The sequence below is a fragment of the Saccopteryx leptura genome, chromosome 9 (genome assembly GCF_036850995.1).
Source record: "Saccopteryx leptura isolate mSacLep1 chromosome 9, mSacLep1_pri_phased_curated, whole genome shotgun sequence".
Taxonomy (NCBI): domain Eukaryota; kingdom Metazoa; phylum Chordata; class Mammalia; order Chiroptera; family Emballonuridae; genus Saccopteryx; species Saccopteryx leptura.
The window spans coordinates 40,238,963-40,258,694 of record NC_089511.1 but is presented as its reverse complement, the minus strand read 5'-3'; the positions used below and the strand labels follow the sequence as shown (position 1 = coordinate 40,258,694).

Below are 19,732 nucleotides of genomic sequence, written 5' to 3'. Positions count from 1 at the left end.
GCGACCACTCCTGGAGTGGGGGGCTACCTGTTGTCCAAGGCGCAGGAGAGGGATGGGATTGGGGCATCCAAGATATATGCGTGTGGCCGCACTTTCTTTTAATTTATGGGGAGGAGACATGTTTTCTGAGGTGAGCTGCCCTCTCCCACATTTGAAATCAAATTGCTTGTAAGGAAAAGGACAGATTATTGGTCATAGGAAAACCACCTGTGGTCTGCCCAGAGCCTCTCCAGTCATGCCAGAGACAGGCTTCGCGGATAGGAGCTAGGCGGGAGGCGCGGGGCTCGGGAGCGGAAACATCCGGGGCGCCCCCGGGCCTGCTTCGCCAGCTTCACCAGCTTCACCCGGGCTCCCAGGAGGGGTAGAGAGCGCCCTGGGCGCCTTCCCATTACGCAGTTCCTGTCCCTTTAAATCCAAGTCCCGGGAAAAAGGGGGCTGGGGTGCACTGGCTGGACCCCTATTTCTAGGTGGACCAGGAAAGAGGGGGAGCCTAGTGGGCGGGAGCCCAGGAAGGGAATTAGGGCGGGGCGCCCAGGGTCCCAGCCAGCGCCCCTTGCCCAGCAGCGCCCATCTCCAGGCTCGCGGCGCTCAGGGGGCGGAGGGCCGGGGCTGGGGAGCGCTGGCGTGCGGGGTGCGGGGCGGGGGCGCGCGGCCCGGGCTGCGGGCGCGCGCTGCGCCGGCTGGAGCGCGCAGGGCGGGATCGGAACGCACGCCGGCGCCGCTGCCGCCGCCGCCCGACCCGCCGCATTGCTGCTGCCTCCGCCGCCGCCCCGGCCCGGCCCGCGGCCCCCAATATGGTGCAGCCGCCCGCGCCGCCGCCCGTGCCGCCACCCGCGGGCTCCGCCGCCGCCCTCGGGCGCCCGCAACGCGGCAGCCGCAGGTGGGGGGCTGCGCCCCGAGCCTGAGACTCTGTCCCTGCGTCGGCCTGCACGGCCAGCCCTGCGGGCTCGCCTCTGAGGGGCACTTGGCGCTGAGGTGGAGCCGTTTGCACCAGCGCTGCTGCTCCTGCCCCCTCCCTCCCTTTCCCCTTCCCTCCCTTTCCCCTCTCCCTCCCTCTCCTTCCCTCCTCCCCTCCGGTCCTGTCTCCAGCGGGAGCGCGAGACGCTGGTCAGGCTCCGCGGCGCAGCTCGAAAATGAATAATCGCCCTCGATTGACTTAAATTCCGCCGAAGCCGGCGCCGCGGCCGCTTGCCGCTCGGGATCTGTTCGCTGTGTTTTTGCTTTCTCCATTCTTCCTTAAAAAAATAGCAAAACAAAACCAGCCAGCCAACCAAGATTCCGGTTCGTTGGTCGCCTTATTTTTTTTTCCCACCGTTTGCGGGATTTGCAAACCGAGTTACATGCATGTCCAGTGGGGGTAGGTTTAATTTTGACGATGGAGGGTCCTACTGTGGAGGCTGGGAGGACGGCAAGGCGCACGGCCATGGCGTCTGCACCGGCCCCAAGGGCCAGGGCGAATACACCGGCTCGTGGAGCCACGGCTTCGAGGTGCTGGGCGTCTACACCTGGCCCAGCGGCAACACGTACCAGGGCACTTGGGCGCAGGGCAAGCGCCACGGCATCGGCCTGGAGAGCAAGGGGAAGTGGGTGTACAAGGGCGAGTGGACGCACGGATTTAAGGGGCGCTACGGGGTGCGGGAGTGCACGGGCAACGGGGCCAAGTACGAAGGGACCTGGAGCAATGGGCTGCAGGACGGCTACGGCACCGAGACCTACTCGGATGGAGGTAGGTGCGCCGGTGCGGGCGGGCCGGGGGCTGGGCGGAGGAGGAACCTTCTCTTGCATGTTCTGTTTATCTCTGAGGAAGTTGAGCTTCTCCCTCCAGCGGAGCTGTGGGCACCTGGGCATTTCCTGAGGATCCCTGGAGGCCCCGCTGCCCTGGCTACAGGTTGCCTCACTGCTTGGTGGGGGACAGCAACCCTGTGCCAGCTGAAAAGTGTTGGGGGCTTTCCAGGAGTAGAGCCAGGCCCTGGAGCTGCGGAGCTGAGCAGAGTGTGCATCATCCAACAGCAGGCCGTAGACCTGCGGAAAGGCCATACTTGGCCCACAGCCTCCTCTGGGAGCCACTGAGGGCGGAAGGGGGCTGGCAGAGGGCCCCCTCCTCTTGTTGACAGAGCTCCCTTGGTGTGGGCCTCTAGGAGTCAGGCCCCAGTTTTGCTTCTTGTTTTCCTGCAGTGCCAGAGGGCCTCCCTCAGACCTGATCAACCCAAGCCAATGGAAAGGGAGCGATTGGGAGAGCTAGAGGCGGGGGACACGAACCCAAACCAACACAGCAAGGCAATAAACTTCTAGGTGGTTGGACGCGGGCTGGTGCGGTCAGAGCAGGCTGCTGAAGGGAGGGAGGAAGGGAGGCCCATCTGTGTAGCTAGAGCCCAGGAATCTCGCTGTTTCAGTGGCTGAATCATTTTCCCCATTAGTTCAAGGAATGCTCTGTGTTCATTCTAAGATGCCACCACATTGAGTGCTGAGCCAGTGCTGAAGTCAGGGAAGTGCCCACTCGCTGCCCACCACTGCTGTAAGATGATTTCTTTGCTGGGAGCTTTGGTGGCCTTGCAGCTATCCCCCTGTCCCAGACACTCCAGTGTCCACTCCTTGGTGCATCTGAGAGGCACGGAGCATTTACTGTTCCTGGAAGCCAGACCCCAAACAAGCCTGCTGTCCAGATGCACTCTCCAATCGGAGGTCTCGTCTCACAAGCAGCTCAGTAATTTTTTAGGCATGGATGCCTGGGAAAGGAGTGTGGCACAGCAGTGACTTGTGTGCTTCTGGTGGGCATAGAAATCATGAGTGTATGTGTGGTCTTCTCACTGCCTCTGAATAGCATGAAGAAACCTGCTCCCTGACCACATCCAGGATTGACAGAGGGCTGGAGAGTAATTATTATTTTGGCTTATGCAACTGAGAGGCAGGGTTCATTATTCCTCAAAGGGGAGGAGGTGTGAGGGGCAGTTAATTATATAAGGCTCCTGCCTGTCACAGCCGAGCCCAGCCCTGGTCCCAGGCGGCCTCTTCTGTGCTGTTTTCACTGATCAGGTTGGAGAGTTCCCTGACCCTGGGACATGGGGGCCAGGCGAGCAGATGGACCTGCTGGATTCCAGGTCGTAGGCATGTGTGTGTGCGCGCTTGCGCATGTGCGTGCGTGTGCATGCACCCGTGTGCACGCACCCATATGCAGGCACAGCAAGGCCCAGGCAGCAGATGTGGGTGGCTGAGGTGCGTGGTCGAGCAGCCTGGCACTCCCAGCTGGGTGCTTTGGAAGCTCAGGGGTAGTTGCCACTTCAGGGCGCTGGCCAGTCTGCTCTGCAGATTTGTCCCTCCAGAGGTGCTCCCAGCTGTGCCTGAGCCAGGAGAGTGGCTTTGCAGTCCTGTTCAAGGGGGCCTCACGTGGGAGCATGTGGAAGAGAGGAGTCAGGAGCTCTGCAGAATATCTAAGGTCTAGCATCTCAGTCTGCCCACCTCCCCTTCAGTGTCTTGTGGATTTCTGTCCTTCATTGAACAAATATCTGAGTGCCTACAATGAGCAGGTGCTCTACACTCTGGGAAAACAACAGTGTGCAAAGCAGACAAATCTTTGCCCTCATAAGGCTTCTATTTTAGAAAGAAGGGTGGTAATTACATTATTATTACTGGGGGAAGAGAGGATCTGATTCCATGGCTGGCCATGAGTTTAGGGTCTGACATGTTGATGTGAGAAACTCTTCTTTTATTGGATTTATGCCTTTGGGTCTCCACCCCTCCATCCAAGCAGCTAAGCAGTATTCAGCTCCCCAAAACTCTTCCCCTCTGCATAATCTTACTTGAGTGTCACATGATGGAAGGGATCATATCTATTTTACAGATGAGAGTAGTGAGGCCCAGGAGCTCGGTCTCCAGCCTTTGGTGGGAGAGTTGAGGGTTTAAACCTCAGCCTGCCCTCATCACACCACCAGGGCGCCAGCTGAGGCAGATACAGAGATGCAGGACGCCGGGGCCAACTGATCCCTTTTGGTTTGTGACACAGCATGGTGGCAAATAGAATTGACCCTACTGGCCTGAGATAATCAAGTCCAGACATTTGGGGCCACTTTGCTGGAACATAGCCCTCACTTCTCATTAGGAAGGAGGTGACTGGAGAATGTGTGCCTTGAACAGTCCACCAAGCGAGTGGAGCCAAAGTGGGATGTCGTGATCTGCTGTAATGAAACAGTGGATCTCTCCGTGTTTTCCCCAGTCAGCTGGTGGGCTTTGATGAGTCTCCCTTCCTAAAGGGCAGGGCCTTGAATGAGTTAATGGTTCAATCTGACTTTTCCTATGCATAGAAATGGCAATATTGGCAGGCATCAACAAAGCTCCCAAACTTCAGCCCAGCTCCCAGTGCTGACTGGGGAAAACAGAGACAATCATGAATAATGTACAAATGGCAAATGTATTCCACATTTAGCTGAAATTGGTATGGAATCCATTTCAACTGGGAACACTTCTGCCAACTCCTCCTTTGGATTTATGCTCTCCAGAGCACAAGGCAGGTGTTGCTCATTGAAGCCTGTTGGGTGACTCCATGGAGATGGTGAGGCCAGGGGAGTGGGGTGGCAGGAGCAAATGCGATGGAATTTGCAGCTGTTGTGCTCGAATCCCAGTTGTGCCGTTGCTCTCTGACCTTGGGCAAGTTATTTAAGTTCTCTGAGCTTCTGTTTCTTCACCTATTCAAAGGACTGATAATAATACCGGTAAAATACGAGGGGATTAATTGAGGTGGTGAACGTGGTTATACCAGAGTAAGCACTTATTATTATGTATCACTATTTTATTATTACAGTTCACATGCAGTGAATTTCACATGTAATGATTATTTTTTAGAACCAATAGTCAGATGTGATAATGATGATATTGAACAGGATATGAAATGGAAATATTAAACACTTACTGTATACAGGGCATGGGGCAAGTGTTTGTGAGAATTATAGCATTTAATTTGTATACCTCTCCAGGATTACTTCCCATACTGGGAAGTGAGTCTCAGAGAAGGCAGATGAACGTTGGGCCACACCCAGATTCACACTCAGTATGGCAATTCCAGAGCCTTTGCTTTTGTGTGGAACACCTCTCTCTAAACTGCTGGGTTCAAAACTACCTCCTTGTTCCTCCCTCTTCCTCCACACCCATTCTTCTGTTCTGGGTGCAGCCACCCAGAGTTGTAGGCAAGTGCACATTTGCAGACACACACCCCCAGATCCCCCACTCCGGTCCCACACAGTTGCATTACCTCTTCTCCACCGGCTAGACCCCTGCCTTAAGCTGCACAGGTAAATATTTCCTCCTGGGTGCTGTGTACATAAGACCCCTGAGGCCAAATTTACCCTCCCACCCCCACAAATAAACCCTCCCACAGCCTGAAAGATATGAGTCATCTCACACACCCGGCCTCTCCCCCTCACACACAGATTCCGCTCACTGGCCCAGAACCCTCCACCCACACAAATCACACACTCCCACAGTCAAAATTCAGATCCCCCGGCGCCTGTGTACGCAGGCGCACAATACACCTGTCACCCAGCGACGTTTTCCATCCTGACCCCTGAAATGCAGCCACATGCACCCTCCCAGCTTTGTTCTCTGGCCAAGTACTCCAATCCCTACCGATTCATGCTCCTGCGAAGCGGCCATCCCTGTAAGGGGAGAGTGCCAGCCCTAGAGGAGGACTCAGATTACAGATGGAGCAGAATGCTTCGTTTCCACTTTAAATACACATTTGTGCAATTAATTCCCCCTTGTAAAGGGGGAAAACCCTTCATCGAGACAAAATAAATGACCGTTGGGCATATTTTTGGTACTTAGCCATGGATATGTGAAAAATAACTAATTATTTTTCATCCAAATGCCCAGGTTAGGAGGAAGCATCTGTCAACATACTGTGCACATTGGAACTCCTCTCAAAAACAAAAAGAATCAAGCACTCAGCTATAGGAGATATAAAAGCATCCCCTCAGAAATTCTCTTTCAGCCACTTTGGGGAGGGAGAAGTCTCCATGAGGTGGAAGGAGAAGGAAAAGGGAAATAGCTAGTTCTTTGTTGCCAATAATAGCTGGGAAAGAAGTATTACTGAAGTCTCTCTCACCTAGGTCAGCCCTGGAGCGATTTGACGGGCTTTATATTAGGAAGCCTAATGGGGCTGGTGAGGAAGTGAAGATCAGCACCCTCCGAAAATAGCCACTCCAACCATAGGTAGTGAGGATAGTTAGCGAGTAGCCCCTAGCTGACGTTAGCAGTTAGCGCAGCTAATGCCGCTAACCTGAGGGAAGGGGGCTGTGGGCTCATCTGGCTAGAGAGGGGAAGACCCAGAAAAATAAAGGGTGGTAGTGACTGGAAAGGGAGGACTGGAAACCTCTATTTTTCTTCAAGACTCCTTGCCTTTCTCAGTTTCCCCCAGGTCTCCACTACACTAAACATAACTAGCTACCAAACTCTGAGCTGGTAATTAATTGTGTGTATAAAACTGATTATGTCTTTCAATGACAACAAGATGTTTAGAGTTGTGAGCACTAGAGAAAGAGTGGTGTTTGTTTTCATCTAACACAGTGGTCCATCCCTCTTGGACCAGCCACTCCCCCAATTGGCAGTTTCCTGGTTAGTGAGAGACCATGCGGTAGATGAAGGTGAGCACTGCCGGGTTCTGGCGTTGCCACCAACAGGCTCTGTGGTTTAGACCAAGGAGCTGTCTCCGTTGGGTCCACCGGTCTTCATCTAGGACAGAGGAGTCTCTTCAGCACCTTGGAGAGCACTCCCCCCCCCCCCCCCCCCCCCTCTGGCTGTGCTCGGATTCTCTCAGGGCCACCTTCTGGCCAGTGATGGCCTGGCTCAGACTCCTGCACACTTAGCTGTCAGAAGTTTGCCTGCTCTTGTTCTGTCAGTGTGTGGGTTCCTTACTCCAAGAAACATCACCACTGAGCGTATTTGCTTATTTTCACCCCAATCCTATCAGACTTTTCTAAAAAAGTTGACTGCCTTTCTGGTGTTTCCTGCTGAATCGGGAGAGCCTCTCCCAGGCTTGTGCAGGCAGGTTTGGGGTGTGGTTCTTTAGTAGGACTGTAAAAGTCACTCTGAGGCCTGAGGTTACTTACTTATGCGTCCTGTTGTGTGTGCTCAGATTCCATGGAACGTGCAGGGGGTATAGTGCACAACCAAAAACAGGCAAAGGAGTGATCTTACCTCTGGCAGCCAATGAAAAACTATTTTCCCACCATTTTCTTTAAATCAGCATCAGTGGATAAGTCATATAGACCAACCCTGCCCAATCCAGTGGCCACTGGCCACATGTGACTATTTAGATGTAAATGAGTTAAAATGAAATAAAATTTATAAACTCAGTGCCTCAGTCACACTGGTCACATTTCAAGTACTCAATAGCCATGTGTGACCAGAGATGGTACCATATTGCACAGTGCTGAGATAGAACATCCCCATCACCATGGGAAACTCTCTTGGACAGTGCTGGTGGAGTGCAAGTAAATCTCTTGCAGGAAGGGATATGTTGTCTATGCTGATCACCGCTGTGTGTCCAGATGCTAACATAGTGCCAGCATACAGTGGCCGTGGAATGAATGAACTGGGAAGTGAAGTTGCGTTTGGTAATTTCATGAACTGTCATCATTCATATATCCATCTCGCTGCAAGAACTTAGAACTAGACATAGGCCATTAAAGAGAAAATTTTAAACTCTCTTTAAAGCATCACTGTTACAATTCCTTGATCAGTTTTGTTTTGTTATTGGCTCCGTCATTGCTCATAAGAGTCTCTGCCAGTGTTTTTACCTGAGTAAGATGGATAGTATTGAATACAATGAATAATCAAGTAATAGTGTTCTACTGGTGTGAAACAGTCATGACCAGAAGACATTTCTGGAGCACTGTTTAATGAGCAGCATTCATTGCAAAGTTCTAGCAAAGATGAGCAGGAGATACCCTTCCATCTACTCACTTTCTGTCTCTTTACTGCTACCTTTTCCTTGGCTTAATTCATTCAGTCATTGAGAAGCATTTACTGTGTTCCTGCTATATTCAAGGTGCAAAGACAGAAAAGCTCAGCTCCTCCTTCAGTGAATTAGCCTGGAAATACTTGCTGAGCATGACTGTATCTTGGTCTGCTGGAGCGGCTCTAACAGACATCGCAGACTGGGGCTTACAGACAGCAGACATTCATTACTCACAGGTCCAGAGGCTGGAAGTTTAAGATTGAAATGCTGACAAATTTGGTGTTTGGTGAAGGCCCTCTTCTGGGTTATAGACTGCCAACTTCTTTGTGTTCTCACATGATGGAAGGGACATGGGAACTTTCTAGGGTCCATTTTATAAGGGTACTGATGCCATTCTCGGGGCCTCCACCTTCATGACCTGTCCACCTCTCAAATGCCCTACCTCTTAAAACTATTATATTGGGAGTTTGGATTTCAATATATGGATTTTGAGGACACATATCCAGTCTGTAGAATTATGTATGCAGTGCATAGTTTGCAGTAATGTAGGCTGCAAAATAAACAAAATAAAATATAAGAGACAGGATTGTATGACTTCTACCGAAAAGAATATGCAGTCTGGATGCAAAGCTAAAATATGTGAAAGAACTGGGTTTTTATGCCAGACTTTGGGGGTCCTGCATGGAAATACCACAGGTGAGAATTCCGAGTTGGGAAGAGAGTGTGTGTCCTTGAGTGAGCAGCAGGGGGACTTAGGGGAGCGGATACCTGAGTTGAATCTAGAAGGGTGGGCAGGGCAGCGGTTCCTCCAAGATGGAAGTTGCTGATTGAAGGCTTGTCCTCTGTCAGCCTCAGTGTTCTGATCTCTATGATGGAATCGTAATACTTTTTCCCTCTCCACATGTGCCATCTCCCGCCTTCCCAGGAATGTCACGGGTGCTAATTGGGACCCAGGAAAGTGCCCTGGTGCTTCTGGAGGTCCCCAAAAGAATCAAGGATCCGTTTTTGCTGCTGGAGGCATGCAGGAGTTGGGCAGGGTGTCGGCTTGCCACTGTCTATCACTCTAGGCCAGTGTTCCTCAAACTTGAGTGTGCATCAGGATCACCTGAAAGGCAGGTTAAAACAGATTGCTGACCCCACCCCTGAATTTCTGAGCCTGAGATCTTGCCCAGGAATTTACATTTCTTACAAGTTTCAATTGATGCTGATGCTGCTGGTCCAGGGCCCCACCTCTAAAAGCATGTCTCTAGGCTAGTGCTGCACACTAGTCTCCTGGGAGACAGCCAAACAAGCAGAATCTCAGGCCCCAGTGCAGACACCTCCAGGGTCAAAATCTTGAGTGTTTGGGAGATGCTCAGGAGGTTCCACATGTGGGAAGCACCGCTCTAGCACACCAATTCAATCTTGGCTGCACATGAAGTCATCTGGGTGTTTTGAAAAATGCTGATGCCTGGGCTGGCTGAGGTGGTCTGCATGCAGCCTGCAGCCTAGCATTGAGGTTCTGCGTGAACTGTCCAGGCGATTCTGGTTACAGCTCAGGTTGAGGCCTTTCTTCCAGAGCATCCTCATGCACATTGGAATCAGTGGGATGCATCTGGGGTTCCATCCAACAGCACTTCAGCCAGGATTTGGAGGGTGTTATCTGGCCTGCATGTTGATAAAGGCAGGCAGGGCCAAGAGTCATTGCTCTGTAGACAGGTTTTCAAACTGGGTCAAGTGGCTCATGAAATTAATGTTGTGCTTCATTTAAAAAAGTAAAATGGACTGGAAAGTTTATTTTACATGTATTACAGTAAGGAAAAGCACTGTTATATTTCTGCCTTTGTCACCAGGAGGCCTCCTCTGTGTCTGTGCCTTCTCTTCCCTTCTTATCAGGAGATGTCACTGGATTTAGGGCCCAGCCAAAGCCCAGGATGCTCACAAGATCTTGAACCTCACTGCAAAGACCCTTTTTCCAAATAAGGGCACATTAACAGGTACCAGGGGCTAGGATGTAGGTGTATCTTGGGGGAGGTCACAATTCAGCTCACTGCAATGTCTCACAGACTTCACTTTGAATGTGTTCCAAAGCATATAAGAGAAGCCTAGAGTCACAAAGCCGGGGAGACTCCTTTGAAAGAAGGATACAGTTTTTAAACATCTGCTTTGTTCCCAGTACTGGGCTGTGCACTCTGCCATAAATGTTATCCCTTTTATTCTTTAAAACAGTGCTTTGAGATAAGCCAGGTGCTTTAAGAGATGAGAAAAGTGAGGCTTATAGAGTTATGTGGCTTGATGAGGTCAGATATGGGAAGTGGGGCTCGACTGGCCCCAGAATTGTCCCCAGCACCCAGTGATGGAGCAATTATTCCAGCCACTTCCATTCTTTACAGATGAGGAAGCTGAAAGGCCAGAGAGGAGTCCAGGGTCTAACAGTGCAGGAGAGGCTGGGAGAGGTGGCTCCACGGTCTTCTAAACCTGGTGTTTGGTGGACCTTTACCCACCAATTCATAAACTTGTGTGTTCTTCCAGGCCCCTCTGAGAGTGTGACGAAGCTATGGGTCCCCTCCCAGGACACATGCATGTCCCTGCTCACATGTGATGTTTTATGGACACTTACAGGGTTCACAGACTCCTAGGATAAGAACCCTTCTAGTCTCTGCAGGCGGCTAAATGTGCAGAGCTGGGTCTCATTGAGCACAGCAAGTGGGAGACGGGAGGAGAGCAAAGCTAGCAGCCTCCTGCCGGCCTGTGGATCCAAAGCAAAGGCCAGGAGCAAGCAGAGAGGGAGATGCTGAAACAGGGACTCAGCAACATGTGGTCACCAGTCTGAATTGTCCAACCCAGTCCCCAGACAGGATTCTCAGAAGAGAGCACATGAGTCTACAGCAGGATCACACACCTGGGGCCATCTGGTTCAGGAGTCCTAAGGACACACTTTGCAAAGCACCTCCCAGTCGGTCTGTGCCTCAGGGGTGAGGACTGCTGAAAAGATATGAGGCATTTCTAGGTGTAATGGTGGCAGTCTGACTGCAGGGAGACCTGGGATGGCTTTTCAGTGGGGAGGGTTTCAGGAACTAAGGGAGGCAGATGGCCCCTCCCAGGAACACCAGGGAAGACCTACCTGATGAGCAGGTGTTACACCCTTGCCTTACTTGCGGCTAGTTGTAGAAGCAAAGCCAAGGCGCCATGATCTGGTACCCACTGCCAGCCTGTCCAGTTAAGTTTTGTGCATAACCTTTCTGTGGCCCTGCCTTCAACCATTTGTTGCTCGCTGTTGAGTTCAGAAGCCTAGTTGCTTGTGGGTAACTGGTGTGTGTATGTATGTGTGTGTGGAGCAATAGTTGAAATGCACTTTCGGTTAGGATAGTGTGGGTTTGCCAGAGAGCATCCCTCCTCTGGCCTCTGCAAGTGCCTTGAGCCCTCCATTATTGCACGTGCTCCTGCATACTGTAATTTGTAGCTTCTCTGGCTGTCTCCTACCCTTGGACTGAAAGATCTAGAGGGCAGAGACCAGGTTTGTAGGGTTGCTCACTGTGGTCCTGGTGTGGCCACAGCACCATCAGCAGGGAAGGGAGAACTCTGGAGGTCATGGTCAGACGATGAGTAATGCATGACAAATCAGTGGAGAACTGCAGGATATGAGTCATGTGGAGCATGGGAGCAAGAGTGTGCAGAGAGGGAGAACAGCATGTGCAAAGGCTCAGAGGCTGTAACAAGCTTGGCTTGTTTTTTGTTTGTTTGTTTGTTTGTATTTTTCTGAAGCTGGAAACGGGGAGAGACAGTCAGACAGACTCCCGCATGCGCCCGACTGGGATCCACCCGGCATGCCCACCAGGGGGCGATGCTCTGCCCCTCCAGGGTGTTGCTCTGTTGCGACCAGAGCCAATCCAACACCTGGGGCAGAGGCCAGAGAGCCATCCCCAGCGCCCGGGCCATCTTTGCTCCAATGGAGCCTCGCTGCGGGAGGGGAAGAGAGAGACAGAGAAGAAGGAGAGGGGGAGGGGTGGAGAAGCAGATGGGCGCTTCTCCTGTGTGCCCTGGCCAGGAATTGAACCCGGGACTTCTGCACGCCAGGCCGACGCTCTACCACTGAGCCAACCGGCCAGGGCCAAGCTTGGCTTGTTTTAAGAAACAAAGGAAGAGGCATGTGGCTGCAGCAGACTGAAGGGAGAGGGCTAGGGGGCCTGAGCATAGAGATCTTTGAGGCCACAGGACGGACTTTAGATTTTGTCTGAAAGCCAGGGAAGGGCACTGAACAATTTAAGCAGGGCAGCAACACTCTCTGGTGTTTGTGTTTGTGTAATTAGCTTTTTTATTTTGACATGATTGTAGATTCACACGCAGTTGTGAGAAATAATACAGAGATCTCTTTTATCTTCCACCTAGTATCCCCCCAATGGTAACATCTTGCAAACCTCTAGTACAATGCCACTGCCAGGGTACTGATATTGATACATCAGTACCATCATCACAAGGATCCCCCAGTCATTCTTTTATAGCCATGCTTGCCTCCCCTTCACCCCAGCATCTCCTCAACCCCTAACCACCACTAATCTCTTCATTTCAAGAATGTTCTGTAAATGGAATGATATGCTAACTAATGTTTGGGATTGACATTTTTTGCTCATTGTAATTCTCTGGAGATTCATCCAGGTTGTTACTGTATCACTAGCTTGTTCCTTTTTATTGCTGCCTAGTATTCCTCCTTGGTGTGGATAGATCACTGTGTGTTTAACCAATCACTGGGCAAGGGGGCATCTGGGCTATTTCTCATCTGGGGCGATTATGAGTACAGCTGCTACAAACTTTCACGTAGAGGTTTTTATGTGAGCATGAGCCTTCATTTCTCTGGGATAAATGCCCAGGAGTGTACTCGCCGAGTCCCGTGGTAATTGCATGGTTGTTTTTAGATAATCATGCTGTCTGCTGAGTGGGAAGGAAATGGGTAGGGAAGACTGGAAGCTGAGGGATTTTGGGGGTGCTGGTGTTCAGAGGAGATGGGATGATGGCCTGGATCTGGATGGGGGTCTGTGGGTTGGGGAGAACCAGAACCCTGAGATCTTGGAGGTGGGCTGAGCAGGAAGACAGAGTCCAGGACAGATTCTGGGGAGGGGACTTGGTATGGGGACCGAGGGATGCATTTGGAATGCATTCAGTGTGAGAAGCTGCATGTGGCCAGGTGAGGATGAGGGTGTTATGGGAGTTGCAGGTCTAGATGGAAGTGCAGGCATCATCAGGCTGGAGGTGGTACTGACAGGGCAGGGAGTGTCACAGGAGAGGACAGCCGAGAGGCATGGCTTGACTTGATCTGAATGGTGGAAGATGCAGTCGGACCAAGGGTGAGAGTGTACCTCGCGGGAGGTGGGGGGACAGTAGGAACAGAGATAGGACAAGGCCTCAACACTTGCTTGTCTTGGCCACATGGCCAACATTTTCATGCATTAGGCTATCTCATTGCCCCACTACTCCGGGAGGCCATGTCTGTACAATACTGTGCCTGCCCATCTATATATAGACAGGAAACCAAGGCAGCAATGAGATGGAGTGTGTGAGTTAGAGTGACTTGCCCAAGTCGCATTCCAGAAACCACAGAATCACATGGCATGAATTGAGTTCAGATCCCAGTTCCTCCATCACAGACCTGCATGGGTTCTTCCTGAAGGTGCAGTGTAAGCCCAGGTTAGGATTTCTGAGCATATGCCTGGTGCACACAGATGCTGTGTAAATAAGCTGTTGCTACTGTTGTTGCTGTACTGTAAACCTTAGAAACACCAGTTGTGGATTATAGCTCCCGTTCTGCACTTGACGTTTTTTCCCATCTTTCTTTATTATGTACTAGAAGTTGTACCCCATCAAGCCTGCACCCTGAGAGGAGACAAATGTTATCATTTTTTTGTTATTCTCACTCTCTCTCTCTCTCTCTCTCTCTCTCTCTCTATATATATATATATATATATATATATATATAATTTCCATACATAAAATTCACCCTTTAAAGTGTACAATTCATTGATTTTTAGTATGTTTACAAGATGTGCAACTGTCACCACAACCTAATTTTAGAACTTTTTTATCACCCCCAAAAGAAACCCTGTATGCATTCAACAGTCACTCCCATTGCTGCCTCCTCTGCCAGCCCTTGACAACCACTAATTTACTTTCTGTCTCTATGGATTTTTCATACAGCTGGAACCATATAATATGTGTTTTCTTTCATTTAACATAGTATTCTAAAGGTTTATCCATGTCACATGTATCAGAACTTCATTCCTTTTTAAGACTGAATGTGTGGATGGTCCACATTTTGTTTATTCATCAGTTGATGGACATTTGGGTTGGTTCCACCTTTGGGCTATTGTGAATAGTGCTATTACAAACATTCTTGTACAAGTTTTTGTGTGGATATGTATTTTCCATTCCTTTGGGTATCTATCTACAAATGGAATTACTGGGTCATACGTTTTACCTTTTTTTATTTTTTTGTGACAGAGACAGAGAGACAGAGAGAGGGACAGATAGGGACAGACAGACAGGAAGGGAGAGAGATGAGAAGCATCAGTTCTTCGTTGTAGTTCCTTAGTTGTTCATTGATTGCTTTCTCATATGTGCCTTGACTGGAGGGCTACAACAGGGTGAGTGACCCCTTGCTCAAGCCAGCGACCTTGGACTTCAAGCCAGTGACCTTTGGGCTCAAGCCAGCGACCATGTCTATGATCCCATGCTCAAGCCAGTGACCGTGCGCTCAAGCTGATGAGACTGTGCTCAAGCCGGATGAGCCGCGCTCAAGCTGGTGACCTCAGGGTTTCGAACCTGGGTCTTCTGCATCCCAGTTCGACACTCTATCCACTGCCTGGTCAGGCTGTTTCACCTTTTTTTTTTTTTTTTTTTGTATTTTTCTGAAGCTAGAAACGGGGAGAGATAGTCAGACAGACTCCCGCATGCGCCCGACCAGGATCCACCTGGCACGCCCACCAGGGAGCGATGCTCTGCCCACCAGGGGGCGATGCTCTGCCCCTCCGGGGCGTCGCTCTGTCGCGACCAGAGCCACTCTAGCACCTGGGGCAGAGGCCAAGGAGCCATCCCCAGCGCCCGGGCCATCTTTGCTCCAATGGAGCCTCGGCTGCAGGAGGGGAAGAGAGAGACAGAGAGGAAGGAGAGGGGGCGGGGTGGAGAAGCAGATGGGCGCTTCTCCTGTGTGCCCTGACCGGGAATCGAACCCGGGACCTCCGCACGCCAGGCCAACGCTCTACCACTGAGCCAACCAGCCAGGGCCTGTTTCACCTTTTTTTTTTTTTTTTTTTTTTATTCATTTTAGAAAGGAGAGAGGGAGAGAGACAGAGAGAGAAGGAGGGAGGAGCAGGAAGCATCAACTCCCATATGTGCCTTGACCAGGCAAGCCCAGGGTTTCGAACCGGCAACCTCAGCATTTCCAGGTCGACGCTTTATCCACTGCGCCACCACAGGTCCTGTTTCACCTTTTTGAGGAGCTGTTTTCCAGGGTGGCTGCACCATTTTACATTCCTATCAACAGTGTTCGAGGATTCCAGTTACTTCACATTCTGACCAACACCTGTTATTATGTGTTTTTGATTATGGCCGTCCCTGTGTGAAGTCTGAGTGGCTGCATCCATGGTGTGGGGCCCAATTTGGAGGAAAGAGTGTGTGTGTGTATGTGTGTGTTTATGTGTGTGTGTGTGTGTGTGTGTGTGTATGTACACCCTCAAAAGAATGTAGCAGAACTTTAGCAGAGGTTGGAGTTTTCTCAGGCTGGAAGTGGCTGTGGTGACAGTGACCATGAGGTGTTCACAGGCACAGTGTCCTGTTAGCTGAAGCTTGAGCCAGGAGGAAGAGAAGCAGGAATGTGCCAGCCAGGGGAGGAAGTTAGTGGAGAGGCAGTGGGGAGGGGTTCAGGGGAGAGACAGAGACAGATGAGAGGGAGGGAGGGACAGACAGATAAGAGAGAGGGACAAGGTATAAATCATGTGGTCTTTGGGACCCATTCCCTAGGTTGGAAGACTGTGGAGGTGGGCACACGTGGGAGGGTCTTCATGCTGTCCGCTTCTATGAGGAGGAGCCCGCTGCCTGGGCCCAAGTCCCCTCTCCCCTGGTGGCATGCAGGTGCCCATGTGTAGTTGTATTTGCCGTTCTTACTGAGGTCTGCTTTGACACTCTGGAGTTGCTTCCTGGCTGGTCTGCCTGAGCTGCATGTGGCCTCATAAGTGGCCTTTCACAGCCACTTTCCTGCCTCCAGTCTTCATGTGTCTGAGGCCTTCTTGGAGTGGCTTCTCACCCCCCCCCCCCCAGCCTCCACAGGAGACCACTGACCTGCCACTATGCCCCTTCTTTTTTTTCCCCCCACAAGCCTTTTAAATATATGGGCTGGGCATTCATGAGGAGCAGGGCTTTGCATCAGGGGGCAGGGTTCAGATCCTCACCCCCACGAGGCTCAAATCCTCTCTGAGCCTTGGAGTCTGAAGCTGGAAAAACAAGGACAATATCACCATTGTGAGAACTTTCTTGTAAAGGTGTCTTCCTTCCTGTCCCCCTTGAAAATGTTTAATCTTTAAAAGATACTGTGTGCCCATAGTTTAAGATGTCAATTAGTGCTAAAACCAAAATAGTGCTTAGGACAAAAATTAGCAGGACCCTGGCTCTTCCATCTGCTGCAGCCCCAAACACCAGCCTGGAACTCAGCTATATCTTCAGAGACTCACTTCCAAGGTGCTACATATATGTTCTTATTGCTTTCTTGGTTCATAATCACCTTTAGCCATTATCTACTGACTTTCTCCTGTGGTAGATGAAGATTTTCAGTCTTTGAATTATTGATTGATTTGAGAGAGAGACAGAGAGACAGAGAGACAGAGACAGAGACAGGAAGGGAGAGAGATGAGAAGCATCAACTTATAGTTGTGATACTTTAGTTGTTCACTGATTGCTTCTCATACATGCCTGACTAGGGGGGTTCCAGCTGAGCCAGTGATCGCTTGCTCAAGCCAGGACCTTTGGGCTTAAGTCAGCAACCATGGAGTCATGTCTATGATTCTTCACTCAAGCCAGGGACGTGACACTTAAGCTGGAGAACTTGTGCTCAAGCCAGTGACCTCTCGGTTTTGAACCAGGGACCTGAGCATCCCAGGTTGATGTTCTATCTATTATACCACCACTGGTCAGGCTAGATTTTCAGGCTTTTAGAATCCTCCTCCTCTCTCTCTCTCTGTCTTTTTTTAAAATTTATTTCTAGTGAGAGGAGGGGAGGCAGAGAGACAGACTGCCGCATGCACCCACTTGGCAAGCCCACTTGGGGGCGATGCTCTGCCCATCTGAGGCTGCTGCTCCATTGCAACCGGAGCCATTTTTTTTTTTTTAGTGCCTGAGACAGAGGCCATGGAACCATCCTCAGCACCTGGGGCCAACTAACTCCAATTGAGCCATGGCTGTGGGAGGGGAAGAGAGAGAGAGAAGAGAGAGGAGTGGAGAAACGGATGGGGTACTTCTCCTGTGTGCCTTGACCGGGAATCAAACCTGGGACATCCACACACACTCTAATGCTGAGCCAACTAGCCAGGGCCTTGGCTGACACTCTACCAATGAGCCAACCTGCCAGGATTGAGAATCCTCTTCCTTTTACCTTTCCTAACCATTTCAGTTTCTTGTCACAAATTTTTGTTAACTATAGTCAGTTTTTTCATTATTGAAAGACTAGGTAGAAAAGATGAAGGGCTTACGCAAAGAAAAAATACTTCTAGACACAGACAACATTGTGGGGAATGCAGGAGGGAAGGTCATGGGGGAGGTGGAAGAGGGGGTAGAGGGGATAGATGGTGATGGAGGGAGACTTGACTTGGATTGGTGAACACACAATGCAATATAAAGATGAGGTATTGTAGGATTGTGCAACTGAGACCTATATAATTTGATTAACCAATGTCACCTCAATAAATTCAATAGAAAATTAAAAAAAAGTATGAAAGTATTGCTTACTGTTGAGCCAAGCAATGCACTCTGACTCTATACACTTTTCATGCACAACTTGAATTGCTCCATTTTTGCAGTTGCAGAGTTTTCTTTATATCACTAGTTAGTTCTTTCCCCTCCTTCCAAATGTTAAGGAGAACACAAGGCAGCTTTTCACATGAACAAACCCACCAGATTCTCTATAAATAATATATATATATACATATATACATACTTTTAATATATTTGTATATTTCCATTTGTTGCTTTCTGGAAGTCATATATACATATAGGGACATATACATATAGTATATTTTTTGCTCCATAAGATGCACTATTTTTTCCCCAAAAAGTGGAGGGGAAAATGCCTGTGCATCTTATGGAGTGAAAAATAAAGTATTTTGTTAAATATTTTAACACACCATTGGGTTCAGAATATTTTTTTTCTTATTTTCCTCCTTAAAACCCTAGGTGTGTCTTATGGTCAGGTGCGTCTTATGGAGCGAAAAATACAGTATGTATCCCCATTCGCACTAACCCTTCTTTTTCCTGGAAATTTCCTTCACCTCTCCTGTGTTGGATCTCCCCTCTGTCTTCTTTTTTCTTGATTTACTCCCTCATTTTTCGTGGAGTGCATCCTGCAGTAGCTTCCTGAGAAAGGATACATGGAAGAAACAGTTTTGGTGGCTCGATAACTTGATTGATAAGTTGGTTGTATGTAGAATTCTAGATTGATAATTATTTTTGTTCAAAATTTGATGGGGGTGGGTCAATTTCCCACTGACTTCTAGGTTCTGGTGTTGCTGTTGAGAGGTCTCATTTTCTCTGGAAGCACTTGGGATCTTTGCTCATTGACGCTCTGAAATTTCACAATGCCATGTCTCGATATGAGTCATTTTCCTTTATCATTCAAGGTGTCTGTGAGCCCCATCAGCCTGGACACTCACAGCCATCAGTTCTGGGACACTTCCCAATTTTTACCTTTAGTGACTTTTCTTTGTTGATCTCTGAAACTCCTAATATATAGATCTAGGTCCTTCTGGATGACTCTCATCTTCTCAGTATTTCTTACTTACTACTTTGCTCACCCAGTTTATTGAGATTTTCTATTGAATCTATCTTTTAGGTCATTTACCAACATTGTTATTTTACCCATCATGCTTTTAATTTCCAGGAGCTCTTTCTTTTTCCTTAATATTTCCCTTTTTTTTTTTTTTTTTTTTTGCATTTGATTTTTATTTTGTGGATGCAGGATCTTATTTGAAGATATAATTTCTGGCTTTCCTGATGTCTTCTTCAACACTGCATTTTTCCACGAAATTGTTTTTCTATTTATATATATGTTTTGATCTCTGTATTCCCTGTTTGAGACTTGCTCCAAATGTCTGATGACCTTAGATATTCATTTATTTTTTTTTATCAAGTGAGAGGCAGGGAGGCCGAAAGACAGACACCTGCATGCACCCCAAAAGGGATCCACCCGGCAACTCCCATCTGGGGCTGATGTTCTGCCCATCTGAGGCCACTGCTCTGTTGCTCAGCGATGAAGCTATTTTAGCACCTAAGGCAAGGACATGGAGCCATCCTCAGTGCTCAGGGCCAACTTGCTCATTCAAGCCATGGCTGCAGGAGGAGGGGAGAGAGAAAGAGAAGGGGGAGGGATGGAGAAACAGATGGTTACTTCTCCTGTGTACCCTGACTTGGAATCAAACCCAGGCCTTTCACATGCCGGGCAGATGCCCTAACACTGAGCCAACTAGCCAGGGCCTTGGCTATTCATTTATTAAAGTAAGATACCAAAAAGCTGATTGGAAGGTCTATGTGTGGCTCATTCACTGCTGGCCC

General features: G+C 49.6%; 1 protein-coding gene across 1 annotated transcript in view; it reads left to right on the top strand.

Moving 5' to 3' along the window:
* The first annotated feature begins 782 nt into the window (after positions 1-782).
* Positions 783-19,732, top strand: part of JPH3 (junctophilin 3) — a 100,880-nt gene continuing 81,930 nt past the window's right edge. The window contains exon 1 of the mRNA XM_066348534.1: positions 783-1,726. Within this exon, the coding sequence (XP_066204631.1) occupies positions 1,345-1,726 (382 nt within the window). The 5' untranslated portion in view covers positions 783-1,344. The remainder of the gene's footprint in view (positions 1,727-19,732) is intronic.